Consider the following 20,666-nt stretch of genomic DNA (forward strand, 5'->3'; position numbering starts at 1 on the left):
CAAAGCTCATAAGTATGTAAGATCACATCTGAACTCAGCAAGAGGTATCTTCCGGATTCCAGGCCTGCAAAATCCATCCACTATGCCACCTAGCTGCCTATAATCTCTTCTATATCCATTTTTATGCCTTTCTCATTTTAATGTTACTGTTATTATTTCTAAAATTATATTAGGGAGATATGATAGCTCTTTGGAGAAAACTAAATGAGACAGAAAGGAGTACACTTTGTTTTCAGCAGTTCATGGAACCTATTCAAAAATTGATCAGATATTAGGACACAGAAACCTCAAATTCAAATGTAGAAAGGCAGGAATAGTAAATGCATCCTTTTCAGCACACAATGCAATAAAAAATATATTCAATAAAAAGCCAGGGGTTATGGACCAAAAGTAATTGGAAACTAAATAATCTCATCCTAAAGAATGATTCGGTGAAACAGCAAATCATAGACACAATTAATAATTTCACCCAAGAGAATGACAACAATGAGACAACATACCAAAATATGTGGGATGTAGCCAAAGTGGTAATAAGGGGAAATTTTATATCTCTAGAGGCTTAGCTGCATAAAATAGAGAAAGAGAAAATGAATGAATTAGGCTTGCAACTAAAAAAGCTAGAAAAAGAACAAATTAAAACCCCCAAACAAACACTAAATTGGAAATTCTAAAAAGAAGAGATTAATAAAATTGAAAGTAAAAAAACTATTGAATTAATTAATAAAACTAAGAGTTGATTCTATGAAAAAACCAACAAAATAGATAAACCCTTGGTAAATTTTATTTTAAAAAGTTAAGAGGAAAATCAAATTGTAAGTCTTAAAAATGAAAAGGGAGAACTTGCCATTAATGAAGAGGAAATTAGAGCAATAATCAGGAGTTACTTTGCCCAACTTTATACCAATAAATTTGGTAACTTAAATGATATGAAAGAATACCTTCAAAAATATAGGTTGACCAGATTAACAGAGGAAGAATTGGTTAAATATTCCCATTTTAGAAAAAGAAATAGAACAAGCTATTAATCAACTACCTAAGAAAAATCCCCAGTTTCAGATGGATTTACATGTGAATTCTACCAAGCATTTAAAGAAAAATTAACTCCAATTCTATATAAACTATTTGAAAAAATGGAGACTGAAGGAGTCCTACCAAATAAATTCCTTGACATGGTATTGATACCTGAACCAGGCAGGACAAAAACAGAGAAAGAAAATTATAGACCACTCTGCCTAATGAACACTGATGCAAAAATCTTAAATAAAATATTAGCAAAAAGGTTACAGAAAATCATCCCCAGGATAATACACCATGACCAAATAGGATTTACACCAGAAATGCAGGGCTGGTTCAATATTAGATAAACTATTAACATAATTGACTATGTCAATAACCAAATTAACAAAAACTATATCATCATCTCAATATATGCAGAAAAAGCATTTGATAAATCTAACACCCATTCCTATTAAAACACTAGAGAGTAGAGGAATAAAGGGACTTTTCCTTAAAATAGTCAGTAGCATCTATTTAAAACCATCAGTAAGCATCATATGTAATGGGGATAAACTGGAACTATTCCCAATAAAATTAGGAGTGAAACAAGGTTGCCCACTATCACCATTACTTTTCAATATTGCATTAGAAATGCTAGCTTTGGTAATAAGAGATGAAAAAGAGATTAAAGGAATTAGAGTAGGTAATAAGGAAACCAAATTATCACTCTTTGCAAATGATATGATGGTATACTTAGAGAACCCCAAAGATTCTACAAAAAAATTATTAGAAATAATCCAAAACTTTAGCAAAATTGCAGGATACAGACTTCCGGTCAAGATGGTGGAGAGGAGGCACACAGCTGTGTAGCTCCGCGTTTTCTCTCACTATCCATTTCATGACAAGCCTCTGAATTAATGCTTGACTGAAAAAAAGCCACAAATAGTTACCAAGAGAAGCCATCCTTGAGATTCGTCAAGAAAGGTCTGTTTTTACTGGAGGGCTGGGACGGTTTTAGATCGGGCGCAGGTGGCGGGCAGCGGCAGTGAGAGCACGGGAGCAGACTGGAGAGGGGGTGGGGAGTGATTGCAGCCGTCTCTGCGGGGGGAGCTTCGCTACAGGACTGGATACTTTGCCCTGGCAGCAAGTCAGCAGCCCAGCAGAGAAGCTAAAAACACCAGGGGTGAAGAATACAACCCCAAACAGCTGGAGTCTCTCGGGACTTGGCCGTCCCCCTCTTCTCCCTCCCCCCCACCCCCCAGTGACTCAGCACGCTGTGGGATCTCAGAGCGCAGGCGCAGCACAGTCGGGCTAGTGCCTCACTGCTGCCCCCCGCAGTCTGTAGAGGAAGCTCGGTAACACACCCAGCCCCTCCCCCAAAGAAAGACTCCAGTTTTTTCTTTTTTTCTTTGCTAGTTTGTCTTTGATTATTAGACAGAATGAGCAAGAAACTGAAGAGGACTTTAACCCTTGACAGTTTCTATACAGATAGAGAGCAGACTCTAAATCCTGAGACTAAAAACAGACAGTCCCCAGGTGAATCCCCAAAGGAGGAGATCATCTGTTCCTCAGCACAGATGAATCTCATGGAGGAAATTAAAAAGGCTCTCACAAGGGAACTAGAAGAAAAATGGGAAAAGGAGAGGGAGGCTTGGGAAAAGGAGAGGGAGGCTTGGCAAAAGAGCCTGGAGAAGTCAGTTAAAGAGAGAGTGGATAAAGAAGTAAAATCCTTGAAAAATAGGATTGGTGAACTGGAAACAGAAAACAGCTCTCTAAAAAACAAAATTGGCGAAATGGAAAAAAATTCCACAGAACAAAAGAACTCAATGGGACAATTAGAAAAAGATTTTAAAAAAGTGAGTGAAGAAAATACTTCACTGAAAATCAGAATTGAACAATTGGAATTGAATGACTCGAGGAGACAAGAAGAATCAGTCAAGCAAATCCAAAAAATTCAAACAATGGAAAAGAATGTGAGATATCTTCTGGGGAAGACAACAGACCTGGAAAACAGATCCAGGAGAGACAATCTGAGAATCATTGGACTCCCAGAAAAGCATGATGAAAAAAAGAGCCTGGACACTATTTTCCAGGAAATTATCAAAGAGAACTGCCCAGAAGTCATAGGAACAGAGGAAAAAAATAAACATTGAAAGAATTCATCGATCACCCACTGAAAGGGATCCTAAAATCAAAACACCAAGGAATATAGTGGCCAAATGCCAGAACCCTCAGATGAAGGAAAAAATATTGCAAGCGGCTAGAAAAACCCAATTCAAGTATCAAGGAGCCACAATAAGGATCATCCAGGATCTGACAGCATCCACATTAAAAGATCGAAGGGCCTGGAATATGATATTCCGAAAGGCTAAGGAACTTGGTATGCAACCAAAAATAACTTACCCAGCTAGAATGAGCATCTTTTTCCAAGGAAGAAGATGGACATTCAATGAAGTAAGCGAATTTCACCTATTTTTGATGAAAAAGCCAGAACTTAACAAAAAGTTTGATCTACAAATATAGAACTCAAAATAAATCTAAAAAGGTAAAGATTAATCTTGGGAACTATATTTCGGCTATATAGATGTATAAAGAATACATGTATACCTTGTTCTAGAAACTGATGTGGAAAGGATATTGTACCAGAAAAAGGGTAAAGTGGGGGTAGTACATCTCATGAAGAGGCATAGGAAACCTATTATTTCTGAGAGAAAGAATGGAGGGGGATGAATATAATGGGTATCTTACTGCCTTCAGAATTGGCTTTAAGTGAAAAATCTTAGACATATTCAATATATGGTGAAACTTCTCCCAACTAATTGAAAAGTGAGAAGGGAAAAGTGAAAAGGGAAGGAATAAGCTAAGTGGAAGGGAATATGGTAACTGGGAGGGAAAGGGGTAAGATAGGGGGAGGAACTCTAAGGCGGGGGGAGGGATACTAAAAAGGGAGGGCTGTGAGAAGCAAGTGGTGCTCACAAGCTTAATACTGGGAAGGGGGGTAAAGGGTAAAGAAGGGAGAAAAGCATAAACCAGGGTTAACAGGATGGCAAGTAATACAGAATTGGTCATTCTAACCATAAATGTGAACGGGGTAAACTCCCCCAATAAAGAGGAAGCGGTTAGCAGAATGGATTAAAAGCCAGAATCCTACAATATGTTGTTTACAGGAAACACACCTGAAGCGGGGAGATACATGCAGGTTAAAGGTAAAAGGTTGGAGCAAAATCTACTATGCTTCAGGTGAAGTCAAAAAAGCAGGGGTAGCCATCCTGATCTCAGATCAAGCTAAAGCAAAAATTGATCTAATTAAAAGAGATAAGGAAGGGCACTATATCTTGCTAAAGGGTAGCATGGATAATGTAGCAATATCACTATTAAACATATATGCGCCAAGTGGTGTAGCATCTAATTTCTTAAAAGAAAAATTAAGAGAGCTGCAAGAAGAAATAGACAGTAAGACTATAATAGTGGGAGATCTTAACCTTGCACTCTCAGAATTAGATAAATCAAACCACAAAATAAATAAGAAAGAAGTCAAAGAGGTAAAGAGAATACTAGAAAAGTTAGATATGATAGACCTCTGGAGAAATGTAATGGAGACAGAAAGGAATACACTTTTTTTTCAGCACATCATGGAACCTATAAAAAAACCTGACCATATATTAGGACATAAAAACCTCAAACTCAAATGCAGTAACGCAGAAATAGTAAATGCATCCTTTTCAGACCATGATGCAATGAAAATTACATTCAAGAAAAAGCCAGGGGGAAGCAGACCAAAAAATAATTGGAAACTAAATAATCTCATACTAAAGAATGATTGGGTGAAACAGCCAATCATAGACATAATTAATAACTTCACCCAAGAAAACAATAATAATGAGACATCATACCAAAATGTATGGGATGCAGCCAAAGCGGTAATAAGGGGAAATTTCATATCTCTAGAGGCCTATTTGTATAAAATAGAGAAAGAGAAGGTCAATGAATTGGGCTTGCAACTAAAAATGGTAGAAAAGGAACAAATTAAAAACCCCCAGTCAAACACTAAACTTGAAATTCTAAAAATAAAAGGAGAGATCAATAAAATTGAAAGTAAAAAAACTATTGAATTAATTAATAAAACTAAGAGTTGGTTCTATGAAAAAACCAACAAAATAGACAAACCCTTAGTAAATCTGATTTAAAAAAGGAAAGAGGAAAATCAAATTGTTAGTCTTAAAAATGAAAAGGGAGAACTCACCACTAACGAAGAGGAAATTAGAGCAATAATTAGGAGTTACTTTACCCAACTTTATGCCAATAAATTCGACAACTTAAATGAAATAGAAGAATACCTCCAAAAATATAGCTTGCCCAAACTAACAGAGGAAGAAGTAAATATCCTAAACAGTCCCATCTCAGAAAAAGAAATAGAACAAACTATCCATCAACTCCCTAAGAAAAAATCCCCAGGACCAGATGGATTTACATGTGAATTCTACCAAACATTTAAAGAACAATTAATTCCAATGCTAAATAAACTATTTGAAAAAATAGGGATTGAAGGAGTCCTACCAAACTCCTTTTATGACACAGACATGGTACTGATACCTAAACCAGGTAGGCTGAAAACAGAGAAAGAAAATTATAGACCAATCTCCCTAATGAATATTGATGCTAAAATCTTAAATAAAATATTAGCAAAAAGATTACAGAAAATCACCCCCAGGATAATACACTATGACCAAGTAGGATTTATACCAGGAATGCAGGGCTGGTTCAATATTAGGAAAACTATTAGCATAACTGACTATATCAATAACCAAACAAACAAAAACCATATGATCATCTCAATAGATGCAGAAAAAGCATTTGATAAAATCCAACATCCATTCCTAATAAAAACACTTGAGAGCATAGGAATAAATGGACTTTTCCTTAAAATAGTCAGGAGCATATATTTAAAACCATCAATAAGCATCATATGCAATGGGGAAAAACTGGAATCTTTCCCAGTAAGATCTGGAGTGAAGCAAGGTTGCCCACTATCACCATTATTATTTAATATCATATTAGAAACACTAGCCTTGGCAATAAGAGTCGAGAAAGATATTAAAGGAATTAGAGTAGGCAATGAGGAAACCAAATTATCACTCTTTGCAGATGATATGATGGTATACCTAGAGAACCCCAGAGATTCTACTAAAAAGCGATTGAAAATAATTCATCATTTTAGCAAAGTAGCTGGCTACAAAATAAATCCCCATAAATCCTCAGCATTTTTATACATCACCAACAAAACTCAACAGCAAGAGATACAAAGAGAAATTCCATTCAAAATAACTGTTGATACCATAAAATATTTGGGAATCTATCTACCAAAGGAAAGTCAGGAATTATTTGAGCAAAATTATAAAAAAGTCTCTACACAAATAAAGTCAGACTTAAATAATTGGAAAAATATTAAGTGCTCTTGGATCGGCTGAGCGAACATAATAAAGACGACAATACTCCCTAAACTAATCTATTTATTTAGTGCTATACCAATCAGACTTCCAAGAAAATATTTTATTGATCTAGAAAAAATAACAACAAAATTCATATGGAACAATAAAAAGTCTAGAATCTCAAAGGAATTAATGAAAAAAAAAATCAAATGAAGGTGGCCTAGCTGTACCTGATCTAAAATTATATTATAAAGCAGCAGTCACCAAAACCATTTGGTATTGGCTAAGAAATAGATTAGTGGATCAGGAAAAGATTAGGTTCACAAGACAGAATAGTCAACTATAGCAATCTAGTGTTTGACAAACCCAAAGACCCTAACTTCTAGGATAAGAATTCATTATTTGATAAAAACTGCTGGGATAATTGGAAATTAGTATGGCAGAAACTAAGCATGGACCCACACTTAACACCATATACCAAGATAAGATCAAAATGGGTCCATGACCTAGGCATAAAAAACGAGATTATAAATAAATTAGAGGAACATAGGATAGTTTATCTCTCAGACTTGTGGAGGAGAAAGAAATTTGTGACCAAAGATGAACTAGAGACCATTACTGATCACAAAATAGAAAATTTTGATTACATCAAATTAAAAAGCCTTTGTACAAATAAAACTAATGCAAACAAGATTAGAAGAGAAGCAACAAACTGGGAAAACATCTTCACAGTTAAAGGTTCTGATAAAGGCCTCATTTCCAAAATATACAGAGAACTGACTCAAATTTATAAGAAATCAAGCCATTCTCTAATTGATAAATGGTTAAAGGATATGAACAGACAATTTTCAGAGGATGAAATTGAAACTATTACCACTCATATGAAAGAGTGTTCCAAATCATTATTGATCAGAGAAATGCAAATTAAGACAACTCTGAGATACCACTACACACCTTTCAGATTGGCTAAGATGACAGGAAAAAATAATGATGAATGTTGGAGGGGATGCGGGAAAACTGGGACACTAATGCATTGTTGGTGGAGTTGTGAACGAATCCAACCATTCTGGAGAGCAATCTGGAATTATGCCCCAAAAGTTATCAAATTGTGCATACACTTTGATCCAGCAGTGTTTCTATTGGGCTTATATCCCAAAGAAATACTAAAGAAGGGAAAGGGACCTGTATGTGCCAAAATGTTTGTAGCAGCCCTGTTTGTAGTGGCTAGAAACTGGAAAATGAATGGATGCCCATCAATTGGAGAATAGCTGGGTAAATTGTGGTATATGAATGTTATGGAATATTATTGTTCTGTAAGAATGACCAGCAGGATGAATACAGAGAGGACTGGCGAGACTTACATGAACTGATGCTAAGTGAAATGAGCAGAACCAGGAGATCATTATACACTTCGACAACGATATTGTATGAGGACATATTTTGATGGAAGTGGATTTCTTTGACAAAGAGACCTAACTGAGTTTCAATGGATAAATGACGGACAGAAGCAGCTACACCCAAAGAAAGAACACTGGGAAATGAATGTGAACTATCTGTATTTTTGTTTTTCTTCCCGGGTTATTTTTACCTTCTGAATCCAATTCTCCCTCTGCAACAAGAGAACTGTTCGGTTCTGCAAACATATATTGTATCTAGGATACACTGCAACATATCTAACATATGTAAAACTGCTTGCCATCTTGGGGAGAGGGTGAAGGGAGGGAGGGGAAAAATCAGAACAGAAACGAGTGCAAGGGATAATGTTGTAAAAAAATTACCCTGGCATGGATTCTGTCAATATAAAGTAATTATTAAATACAATTAAAAAAAAAAAAAGAGAGAGAAAAAAAAAGAAAAAAAAATTGCAGGATACAAATAAATCCACATAAATCCTCAGAGTTTTTTATACATCACCAACAAAATCCATCATCAAGAGATACAAAGAGCAATTCCATTTAAAATAACTGCTGATAGTATAAAATATTTGGGAACCTATCTGCCAAAGGAAAGTCAGGAACTATATGAGCAAAACTACAAAACACTTTCCACACAAATAAAGTTAGATCTAACCAACTGGAAAAACATTAAGTGCTCTTGAATAGGCCAAGCGAATTAATAGAGATGAAAATACCTAAACTAATCTATTTATTTAGTGCTATATTAATCAGACTCCCAAGAAACTATTTTAATGACCTAGAAAAAATAACAACAAAATTCATCTGGAAGAACAAAAGGTCAAGACTTTCAAGGGAATTAATGAAAAAAAATCAAATGAAGGTGGCCTAGCTGTACCTGACCTAAAAATATATTATAAAGCAGAGATCACCAAACCATTTGGTATGAGCTAAGAAATAGAGTAGTTGCTCAGTAGAATAGGTTAGGTTCACAGGACAAAATAGTCAATAACTATAGCAATCTAGTGTTTGCCAAACCCAAAGACCCCAGCCTTTGGGATAAGAATTCACTATTTGACAAAAACTGCTGGGAAAATTGGAAATTAATATGGCAGAAACTAGGCATTGAGCCACACTTAACATCATACACCATGATAAGATCAAAATGAATTCATGATCTAGGCATAAAGAATGAGATTATAAATAAATTAGAAGAACATAGGTTAGTTTACTTCTCAGACTTTTGGAGGAGGAAGGAATTTGTGATCAAAGAAGAACTAGAGGTCATTATTGATCACAAAATAGAAAATTTTGATTATATCAAGCTAAAAAGCTTTTGTACAAACAAAACTAATGCAGACAAGATTAGAAGGGAAGCAATAAACTGGGAAAACATTTTTACAGTCAAAGGTTCTGATAAAAGTCTCATTTCCAAAATATATAGAGAATTTATAAGAAATCAAGCTATTCTCCAATTGACAAATGGTCAAAGGATATGAACAGACAATTTTAGATGATGAAATTGAAACTATTTCTGCCAATAGGAAAAGGTGTTCCAAATCATTATTGATCAGAGAAATGCAAATTAAGACGACTCTGAGATACCACTGCACACTTCTCAGATTGGCTAAGATGACAGAAAAAGACAATGATGAATGTTGGAGGGGATGTGGGAAAACTGGGACACTGACGCATTGTTGGTGAAGTTGTGAATGGACCTAACCATTCTGGAGAGCAATTTGGAACTATGCTCAAAAAGTTATCAAACTGTGCATACCCTTTGATCCAAAAGTGTTACTAATAGGCTTATATCCCAAAGAAATCTTAAAGAAGGAAAGGAACATGTATGTGCAAAAATGTTTGTGGCAGCCCTCTCTGTAGTGGCTAGAAACTGGAAAATGAATGGATGTCCATTCTTTTGGAGAATGGTTGGGTAAATTGTGGTATATGAATGTCATGGGTATATGAATATGGAGAAACATGAACTGATGCTAAATGAAATGAGCAGAACCAGTAGATCATTATACACTACAACAATACTATATGAGGATCAATTCTGATGGAAGTGGCTTTCTTCAACAATGAGAGGATCCAAATCAGTTTCAATTTATCAGTGATGAACAGAACCAGCTACACCCAGCGAAAGAACACTGGGAAATGAATGTGGACCACAACTAACATTTGCATTCTTTCTGTTCTTGTTTGCTTGCATTTTTCTTTTTCTTCCCAAGTTATTTTTACCTTCTTTCTAAATCTGATTTTTCTTTTTACAACAACTGTATAAATATGCATACATATGTTGTATTTACATATACTTTAACATGTTTAATATGTAGGGGACTGCCTGCCATCTAGGGGAGGGGGTGGAGGGAAGGAGGGGAAAAGTTGGAACAGAAGTTTTTGCAAGGGTCAATATTGAAAAATTACCCATGCATACATTTTGTCAATAAAAGCTATAATAAGAATAAGAATAATAAAAAGAAATAAAAGAGCTGGCTCTCTTAACCTAGTTAAAGAAAAAAAAGTTCTATTGGGTAAAAAACCCCAAAACAATGGACTTCCTTGTTTTACTCTTATATTTTTTGGCAAATACTCCAGTCTGTCTCCATGGCAAGTGATGCATTCTTTTGGTATGAGAGATTTAAAAAATTTTCCTATCTTTCTATGCCTATAATTTGTAGGACTTTTTCCATAAGCGAGTGTTATACTTTGTTAATGGCTTTTCCCCACATTGACTGAGATAATTGTGGCTCTAAAGGTTTTAATTATAAGGAATGATTTCTTACTGCTGAAGTCTAAAAGGATTGTATCTGAATTTTTTGAATTGATGTTGATTATTCCATTCCCCTTAATTTACATATTCTTCTATATTCCACCTTTTCCTATTCTCTCCCTCTCTTATTTCTTAATAAACACATAAGATTTCAAAAATACTTTTATAGACATATATATAGTGTTCTCTTTGAATCATTCCAGAGAATAAGTGAGATTCCAGAACTACTTACTCTCTTCTCCCTTTTTAATTTCTCTGTGCCAGTTCTTGCTCACACTTCATCCGTATGTCCTAGTTATTCTTTTTTTTTTTAATTTTTTTAAATCTTTTCCCACAAGTTTTTTGCCTTTTAGAATCAAATAATAATTAGCTCTACCCCAATATCTCTTTTGAACTACCAACTTACTGTCAATCTTAGACATATGGCTTACATTTCCACATATAAAAAATAAAGTTATTTAAAATTAATCTCTGATGCTTATCTGATATTTCTCTTAGATCTTATGTCAAATTTTCTATTAAGTTCAGGTCTTTTTGCAACAAAATCCTGAAGGTCTGGCAATTCATTGCAATTTTTTTTTTTTTTGTATTCAGGATTATGCTTAATTTTTCCTGGGTATATTTTTGGCTGCAACCCTAGTTCTTTCTCTTTTTGATTATAGTGTTCTAAGACCTGCAATCTTTTAATGTAATTATTGCTAGGTCTTGTGTGATTCTAAATGTGACTCCAGCATATTTGATTTTTTTTTTTTTTCTTGTTACTCATAATATTCTCTTCTTGATCTGGGGGGTTTCAGAATTTAACTATGATGTTCCTGTAAGTTTTCTTTATAGGACCTCTTTTAAGAGATGATTTGTGGATTTTTCTATTTCTACTTTATCTTCTTGTTTTAACACTTCAGGACAATTTTCTTTGATTATTTCTTGTATTATATCAACCTCTCTCCCTTTTAAACTATAGCTTTCAGGTAGCTCAATTATTCTTATGTTTTCTCTTCTTAATCTGTTCTCCAGATATGTTGTTTTTATTATAGGATGTGTCACATTCTCTTCATTCTTCACATTTTATTTTATTATTTCTTGATCTTTTATAACTTTGCTGACTTCCTCTTGTCCAATTCTAGTTTTCAAGGAGTCATTTTCTTAAGATTCTGGATCTCCTTTTTCTAGTTGACTTTCTTTATATAATCTTTTTCTTTTTTCTTGGGTTGTTCTTAATATTATTAAAAAATTTTTTTTCTTCATTCTCTCTCGTGTCTTTTAAAGTCTTTTTTGGGATATTCTATGAATTCTTTTTGGACAGGTGACCATTTGACATTACTCTTTGGAACAGGAGAAGCTTTTCTTATTTTAGCATTCTCTTCTGAAGAGAAGTCTTCCCTACTCCCACAATAACTTTCCAAAATTGGGTTCTTTCTCCTTTACCTGTAGCAAAGGAATAGACTGTTGGTGTAATTATCTCTAGACCTGGGGTGGTGGGTGCCTCTGATTTAAGGTCCTCCTTTTCCCCTCTGGCCTAGAATCCCAAACCAGGAACTCCATTCTCCTGTTAGTGCCTATAGCTAGCAATTTTCCTGGCCCACTGTTTCTGCACTAACTAGGTAATATTATCCATATATTGAATAACTGGGCATAAGCAAACTTTAATATGGAGTTCTGATATTTTTCCCATGATTCAAGATGACTTTGTACATACCCAGAATTTTAAAAAATTCTTGCTAAATGTCACAGAGGTGTACAAAACAGAGAACATGTTTAGTAGGTATAATCAAGTATCTAGCAATTTACTTGGAGACGGAATGTACAGTGCTGTGGAAAAGAACTCCTAGCTTGGAACTACAGGACAAAGGTAAAGTAGAAAATCTGCCATTTAGTGTGAAACATATGACTTTTAGATAACATATGGTCCTGTTCTAGCTCTAAGTCTATGAGAAAATGATGAATTTGCAATAACAAAAGATTTTTGTGATTTTATTTTGTTTTTGCCTATCAGGAAAATACTTCCCCAAATCTGCAGGTAACTTGAACCAAAAACAAACTAAATAAACAACTCTAGGATTTAGGTGCATTTGTATTTACTCACTTTACAAAGTTGCAAGCAATTAAATATTTCTTCATAATAACAGATAAATGAACATTTAATACTTTACCTGATAACCCTAAAAATACATGAAACAATGAAAAATTAAATGATGCGTGGAAAATGTTACTCTTTATATATGGTGATGAGGGACAGCTAGGTGGTGCAGTGGATATTGAACCAACCCTGAAGTAAGGACGACCTGAATTCCAATCTGGTCTCAGACATTTAGCACGTCCTAGCTGTGTGACCCTGGGCAAGTCACTTAACCCCAATTGCGTCAGGGGGAAAAAAGGATAATTTTTTATATACGAGTAAACAGTAAGAAAATCTGATGGTACTTTATGAACTCAGTTAATCAAGAAGCATTAATTATCAAGAGCTTATTATGACTAAGAATAAGTCTGTATAGTTTGAGGGGGAGAGCTTTTGCTCAGCTGATTAAAAGTAATTCAACCTGAATTTTTTTCCAGATTGAAAAAAATTTTCTTTTGCAAAAAAGAGAAAAGTTCAAAGTTGCTTATTTTCTTAAAAGAATAAGGACAAAACAATAGAGGTCATCTATTCATAAATATAACAAGCCATTTGGATGTCACTCTTAATATTAATAAAATCATAAATTGGTATTTTTGGAAAAAATGTATAATTATGCAAAAAAAAATTCTTAATTATGTGTGCCTATTGACTGTAATGTTTGGGCTATCTCCCAAGTGGGTCATTGAATGTAACTGGAATAAAATCTGAGACTTCAAATCAGGTAAGAAATTAAGAAGGCTTTGATAGTACTTCTCTAAAAGGAAGTAGGGAGTTGGGGAGGAAAGAAGAAAGGAGAGTAGTAGTTTGTTCTCTTAGCTGGTTCTATGTGATGACTGCGTTTAGCACCCAGAGTATTTTAAAATCAGCCAGAGTCAGGATAAGGGAAAATCCTTGATCTTTATTTTTTGCAGAGATGAAGGGGAATGGCAACACCAAGAGAGAGCAATCCTACAGGAATCCGATCAGCAGTGCCTCTGGCTCTCACACTCCACCCACCAAATCCTCCACGCAATCTCCTGTACAACACATCAAACTTGCCCAGAGAAATGGGAGGGGCCATTCTTTCTCCAAGCATATCTTAATCGAGTATTGTCCAATTGCTAATTAGGCTTAAGTGCAAAACTCAGTGCATCTGCTCAGCTTCAGCCCATTACAGTTCTATCTCAAAGGGAAGGGGTGAGAGAAGGTAGAGGTCACAAATGGCTGGAAGAAGTTCAGATGGGGAGGAAAGAAGGCCCAGGCTCAGCCCCAGTCCCAGCTTAATTGGCATCCCCCGTTTCAAAGACTATGACTCAAAGCCCCTGAGCAGCAGGAAAGAGAAGGCAGGTAAGGACCATGGATGTACTACACATACTGAATCTACTCTGCTACAGACTAAGACATATCCAGGTCATTATTTCCAATGCAGAAGACTGCTGGCTTTCCTCCCTGAGATGGATAAGCCCAGTAGACTCTAGAAGGAATAAGGGGCACTGTTTTTGCTAAACTATTTAATGTGAATCAGGAGATAATTCTAAAGGAAGGGCTGATGCTCCCAAGGGAGCACTGCTCATATCTCAGAGGGTCATACTCCCTCAAACTGACTGAAAGAAGATTCAGGAACTAAAGACCTAGGAGAACAAAGTTCTTGTCTATGCTCTGACAACTTCCTTTGTAAAAGAAGAGAACTGGACAAAAGAGTGTCTAATATCCTTCCCAAAGCTAACATTTCATGAACCAGTGAGATCTTGGTTCTATTTATGCTGCTTCACTTCAGTCTCAATGTCCATTTGAGTTTTCTGAGGCCTCAGCCAAATCTACTTTTCTTCTGGAACCTTAACTTCATTCTTGGTAAAATAAAGGACTTGGATTACATCAGTGGTTCTTAATTTAGGATTTGTGAACTTTTTTATTTCAAATATCCTGATAACTGTATTTCAATATAATTAAACTCCTTGTATTTTACATAGTAACATTGTATTTTAGACATTTAAAAAACATTATTATGAAAAAAGGTCCAAAGGCTTTTTATAAAAATGGCAAAAGAAGTTGTCCATAACACATATAAAAGTTTAAAAATTAGATGACTCCTAAAGTCCTCTTTGGCTGTTAACATTCTTCAAAATATTCAGTTTTGAAAGAGAAAATTTGTAGAGGGCTGAAACTATTGAGTTGATGCACTGAGGTCAGGATGGCTGAGCATCTGAGGCTAACTTACTATTGATTGGACAATACTCTATGGGCATATGCTTTGGAAAATGGTCCTTTCCACTATTCATGCTGGCTCAATGATTGATGTATAGAGGATTGTAGGAGGAACTACGGGGTGGAGTAGGACTAGCCAGAGTCACTCTTGGTGGTAGATGAGGGAGAAGGTGATAGACAAGGGAGAAGGTGGTCGCAGAGATTCTGCTTCCATCCTGTTCAATCCTGTGTCTAAAGATCAAGAATAAAGGACTTTTGCTTATCCTGACTCCAGCTGATTCTGGGGTGTCTGGGGTGTTAAAGCGATCATCATAAAAAATGACTTCAGATCTTATTTTAGCAATTTCCCAAAATGTACCGATTTGCAATAGACACTGATCACACTTAAATAGGCTTCTTAGATATTAAATGGGAAGAAACTGTAAATAACAATTAACAAGCATTTATTAAGTCTAAGTCAGTTACTTGGTATATACAGAAAAATGTGAAATGATCCCAGCACTTAGCTATTAAAAATAACTAATTAAAATAGTTAACTGCTCAAGTTTCCTTGCTTCCCATTCTCAATATTGTACCCATGGTTCTCAAGACTTTGTTACCTCCATGGAACGGTGTCTACTACCCTCCCCATAACTAAAAATACTTTTTAGCTTCTTGGTCTGAATACAATTTGTAGTGGATGTTCCAGGTATAAAAATTTCTAATTATGGCTCTGTTACTGCTAGCAAGAAAAGTTCCATTTGTAAAAACAAAACCACACAAAACCACCTTTACCAAAAGGTAATTTGGAAAATCAAAAAGCTGACAAAGAAAAATATGTGCACAAAGCCTGAGGAATGGCATAGGAGTAGAATGGAATGTGACAGGACCACAAGGAATTAAGAACATGACTAATTGAAGCAGGAAACCTCATGAAGTAGAAGAAAGCAAGGAAACAAAACCCTCACATAAATGATGATTGCAACAATGTAAATCAAAAGAGAAAGTTAAAACTAGTTAAAAAAAAAAGTCAAGGTCAGAATTATATCACCAATGTTAACAACTATATCTTGCTATTGATAAATTGTAATGGGCTGAGGTTTGAGTTTTTGCACTGAGGTCCCAAGCACATGAGGCTAAATAGTAATTGGACCATACTCTATTAATATATAAGCTTGGAGAAAGAATGGCCCCCGCCCACTCTTTGTGCAAGTCCTGATGTGTTGTATAGGAAATGACGATTTTGGTGGGTGGAGGCAGGGGAGTGGAAAAGGAAGGGGAGGAGAGACTGCTTGCTTTTGCCATTGCGCCGACCTTTCAGCTCAGATTCCCCCTCTGTTAGCTGGCTTCCTGTCGCAGCTGCCCATACTGCTATCGCAATCTTTCTTGCCTATATTTGCTATCGCAATCCTTATTCACCTCTTCAATAAAGATTGAAGATTTTTCCCTTAACCTGAATTCCTGACTCTGGCTGATTTTAAATACGCGGTCATTACAATAAATGACAACACAAACACACAATTTCCTGCAAATTAGCAAAAACTGTAAGAGTAGGCAACAGTTAATGTTGGGAGACATTGTGGAAAGATAAGCACACTGGTACATTGTTGGGGGAGTTGTGAATTGGTACATTCATTTTGGAAAACAATTTTAAATGAATGCAAGTAAAATGACAATTCTTCAGAGGCCATTAAAAGAAAAAAGTCCCTATTATGCCAAAATATTTATAGCAGCACTTCTTGTGACAGCAAGGAATTAGAAACCAAGTAGATGCCCATTAAATGAAAAATGACTGAACAAATTGTGGAACATGAATGTAATAGAGTATTACTATGTGGATTTAAAAAAAAAAAAGATGAATGCAATGATACAGAGAAGCAAAGGTTTTCATGAAATACAGAATGAAATAAGCAGAAACAAGAAAACATGTATGATAACTACAACAATATAAATGGAAAGAACAAAAGTGAATGTTGTGAAATGTATAAATATACAGCTTTAAAAAGGATATAAGAAGATACCCATTTCTTTGTAGAGTAAAGAAGTGTACAGGTACAATATACTGCAAATATTTCCCTCTTTCTTTCCTTTAAAATATTATTTGTTAGATAAAATGGCTCTCTGGAAGGGGAAAGAGGAGAGGACAAACTAGGGAAAATTTTAGTGATATATAAAAAAGATATGTATAAAAATTTTATCTTAAAAATAATGATTTTATCATCTATTTTAAAGAATATGACTTGTAAAGAGGTTTTCTGTACAAATATAAATGTACAAAATGTACAAATAGATTTAGGAATATTACAGAACACTGTTTAAAACAGTAGGAAACAAAAAATTACAAGAAGCCTCAGAAGGCTTTTGTATGTGTATGTATGCATGCATGTGCACGCACACACATGCCCATATGGGCACACATAAATGCACACATACACAATTTGACTCTCAATAAATATAGTTTTATGTATATCTATATAGATATTTGGGGATAAATATTAAACTATGGCAGAAATAGAGTTAAAATTACATTTTATGCTTTCTTTCATGTTTAACAGAGGTGGAGATACAAAATTTGTGTATCAAAGCTCATTAAGTTGTTAGCACTAGATTTCTGGGCTTGTTAAAATGATTATTTAAAAATATAAAATACTACTAGACACCACAATATTCTTAGATAACCATTAAAATCACTAGTGATTCCTCCAGGAAATTTCAAATTCTAACTTTTTTTTTTAGTACAATTTAATGATCTGCAACTCCAAAAGTCCCAACAAGTTCTGTAGATTTTAGAGGAGAGCAACTTCTTCAAATTCTCGCTAAATACACAAAAAACCACTTTAGAAAACAGACTAGAAAGGTCACTGTGGAAGAAGCAGAGAGTGGTGGAAAGATGGAACTTTGGAACTCTGCATATATACAACATGGCTTTTTTAGGTGTTCTAGAAAAAGTCTTTGTTCTCTACTAGACATAGTAGATTTCATGCATATTCAAGGATTCTTTTTATGCTAGCAAAAGCAAGAATGAAACTTATGAACTTTCATATCCCTTCTATTCTCAGAAAATTCATTTTCTAACTCCACTAGTCAAGAAAAGAAAATTCATTAAAAATCTCTTACCCATCCCAGAGTCTTTCTTGGTGCCATCTGATATAATGTCCACATGGTCACTGTCTACATCATAACTGAAGAAATCATTCAAGTAGGTTTTTGATCGTTGACCACCAAATACATATAAACAACGATTTTTCTGAGAATAAGAAAAAAAACAGGGAAAAATAAGTGAAGAGGGAAGTAATGATGTAGCATGATAACTGAAGTGATCAGTTCGACCTACTCTTTAGTGACCAGATTTTTAAGAAATAATTCTAATGTTTGAGAAAAAGCTTTGTCTGGTGAGCAGTGAAGTAGAGGTACAAACCTTGCTCACGTTACATAGAAAATTGTTGTTAGGTTTATAAACTTAAAAGGGCAGAGCAGAGAACCTGTGGACAGGAAAAATGTCTGGGAGTCAATAAGAGCCTGGGTTCAAATTTCACAAAATTATCTGCATAACTGGATGAGTTAGTCATAATTTTTAAAGCATCATAGGCAAGTCTTTAAGGCTTTAAAGTTATATGCAGCAGGAATTCCTCCACAAGGACATGAATAAAAATCATAAGAGGGAGAGGGTAAAAATAATTAAGAGGAACATAATTTATTATTCCCTTTCATTAGTGTGAAGATGTGAGATGAATTAGCACTAAGATGGAGAAAGGAAATAGTTCCTGTATTCAGATGGCTAACAGTGAACCTTAATCTAAGAATATCTAACTATAGAAATGGAGAATAATATATAACTATAAGTCTCCAGTCTGACAGGTAAACTCCCACATAAACAAATAATGAATTGATAAATAAATAGGATCTTTTTTTCCATTGTGAAATCACTAGAATGCCAAAAATAAGGAAGAATCAGAGCTGTATCCATTATTTATATGAACATTAGAAAGATATAAATTTAAAATTTTGTTGCACAAAATTAAGATTCTACCCTTTCTTGACCAAAGTGGGGAAAAAATGTACAGATTTTATATTGCAATTTCAATTGTCCTTACTGAGTGGAAAAGCATGCAATGTCCTATTCGGGACTGGATGTCCTCAGGTCCAGCATTACAAGAATCCTCTCGAAGAAGTTTCCATGTTTGACATTGGCAGTTAAAAGCAAATAAACCACTGAACTGAGGTTCACTGGCTCTACTATCATCCACACTGCCATTACAAGTCAAAATTCTTCCACCAAATGTGTAGATCATATGTTTTTCAGAATCCATACACATCTGCATGAAGAAAATAAATTTATTTTAGGAAGTTTTTGCCAACATGTTAAGGACTTCATGTGATTCCATACTTTTGAGAATTTCAGAGAACCCGTGGTTTGGTTTTAAAACTCAAGAAAACTACCATGGAGTTTCATGAATAACAAAAATATTAAAAATATTTTTTAACAAAGACAATGTTGTTTTTAAAATACTGACACAGATTTTTTTTTTCCTAGTGGGAACGAAGACTTGAATTAAAAAGCTAAAGATTTCCTTCAAGTTGTTCAACAGCTTTTATCAAAGCAACAGAAGCTACTGACATAACTGAAGCTAAACACTGCTTTCATAGCCCCTTTTATCTTTTTGTTCTTAACTTATTTTTATTATTGTCCTGGGCTACCATCTATCTGAGTTGGTACCACAAATACTATCAGTTTTCATTTGTTTGTCACTTAACTTCTTTACAGTATGAGGTATTATATATATTAAACATTTTACAAATCACAGATTCTTCAATCTACAGCAGGAAAAGGCCTCTGATGCCATGTAATCTAATTTTTTCATCTAACAGATAGCAGATCCCTAAAAGGAAGTCTGAAAGTTATGATTTTTATAATATGACTGATTTTAAATATGACATTGCTCATTCTAGGTTATTCTGAATTAGGTTTTACAATTCATATTTTTCAAATAACTCATTATCTCTATTATTCTCCCCTCACAATTCAGAGAATTTACCTAAAGAGAGATTAGCTAAATATCATAAGGTTTTAATGGTCACTTTTGTATGACTCCAAGTCAGAATAAAATTCATTTTCAAAGTATTCACAAGTTAAAATAGAATAGAACAGAAAGTAGATCTAAACAAGAATGGGATTTATATTTAAAATTTTAAACGTGCATAGAAAAACGCCACTTATACTGTATATCTCTTTCTTCTTGTAAAGGCTATATTTAATATGTATTTCAAACAGCACTAAGTATAGGGCCTTGAGCTCTTAGCATGTAGAAGGTACTTAATTTGCCTGACATAAAGTAGTTATTTGATAAATGTTTACTGATTGACTGATTTAGTAGAAGCACAGTTACAGATAAAAAGCACTGATTTTGGAGTCAGAGAAAATGTGCTCAAATCTCATCTCTTTGGGCCTTAATGAAAGGATTAGAATGGATAGTGGAGAGAAGGAGGAAGAGGTGGGGGAGGAGAATGATGAGGATGATGATGAGAAAATAACTAAAATTTACCTCACACTTATTGTGTACCAGGCACTATGTTAAGCATTTTATAATTATCATCTCATTTGATCAGCACTACTCACAACAGGAAGTAGGTGTCATTCTTATCAGCATTTTATTTATAAAATTCCTTATCTATAAGGAAACTGGTTGCAAAGAGAAGCTAAGTGACCTGCCCAAAGTCACACAGCTAGTGTCTGAAGTTAGATCTGAACTCAGGTTTTTTCTGGCTCTTGGCACAGCACACTATTCTGTCATTGT

At 34.7% G+C, this 20,666-nt stretch overlaps 1 protein-coding gene across 2 annotated transcripts in view; it reads right to left on the reverse strand.

The window, feature by feature from the left end:
• Nucleotides 1-20,666, reverse strand: part of MKLN1 (muskelin 1) — a 230,532-nt gene that overhangs the window by 46,248 nt on the left and 163,618 nt on the right. For both annotated transcript variants that reach the window (XM_051962233.1, XM_051962232.1), the window contains exons 11-12: nt 18,966-19,187; nt 17,989-18,118 (exon numbers count right to left, since the gene is read on the reverse strand). In XM_051962233.1, the coding sequence (XP_051818193.1) occupies nt 17,989-18,118; nt 18,966-19,187 (352 nt within the window). The remainder of the gene's footprint in view (nt 1-17,988; nt 18,119-18,965; nt 19,188-20,666) is intronic.

Source organism: Antechinus flavipes, chromosome 5, assembly GCF_016432865.1.
Source record: "Antechinus flavipes isolate AdamAnt ecotype Samford, QLD, Australia chromosome 5, AdamAnt_v2, whole genome shotgun sequence".
Lineage (NCBI taxonomy): Eukaryota > Metazoa > Chordata > Mammalia > Dasyuromorphia > Dasyuridae > Antechinus > Antechinus flavipes.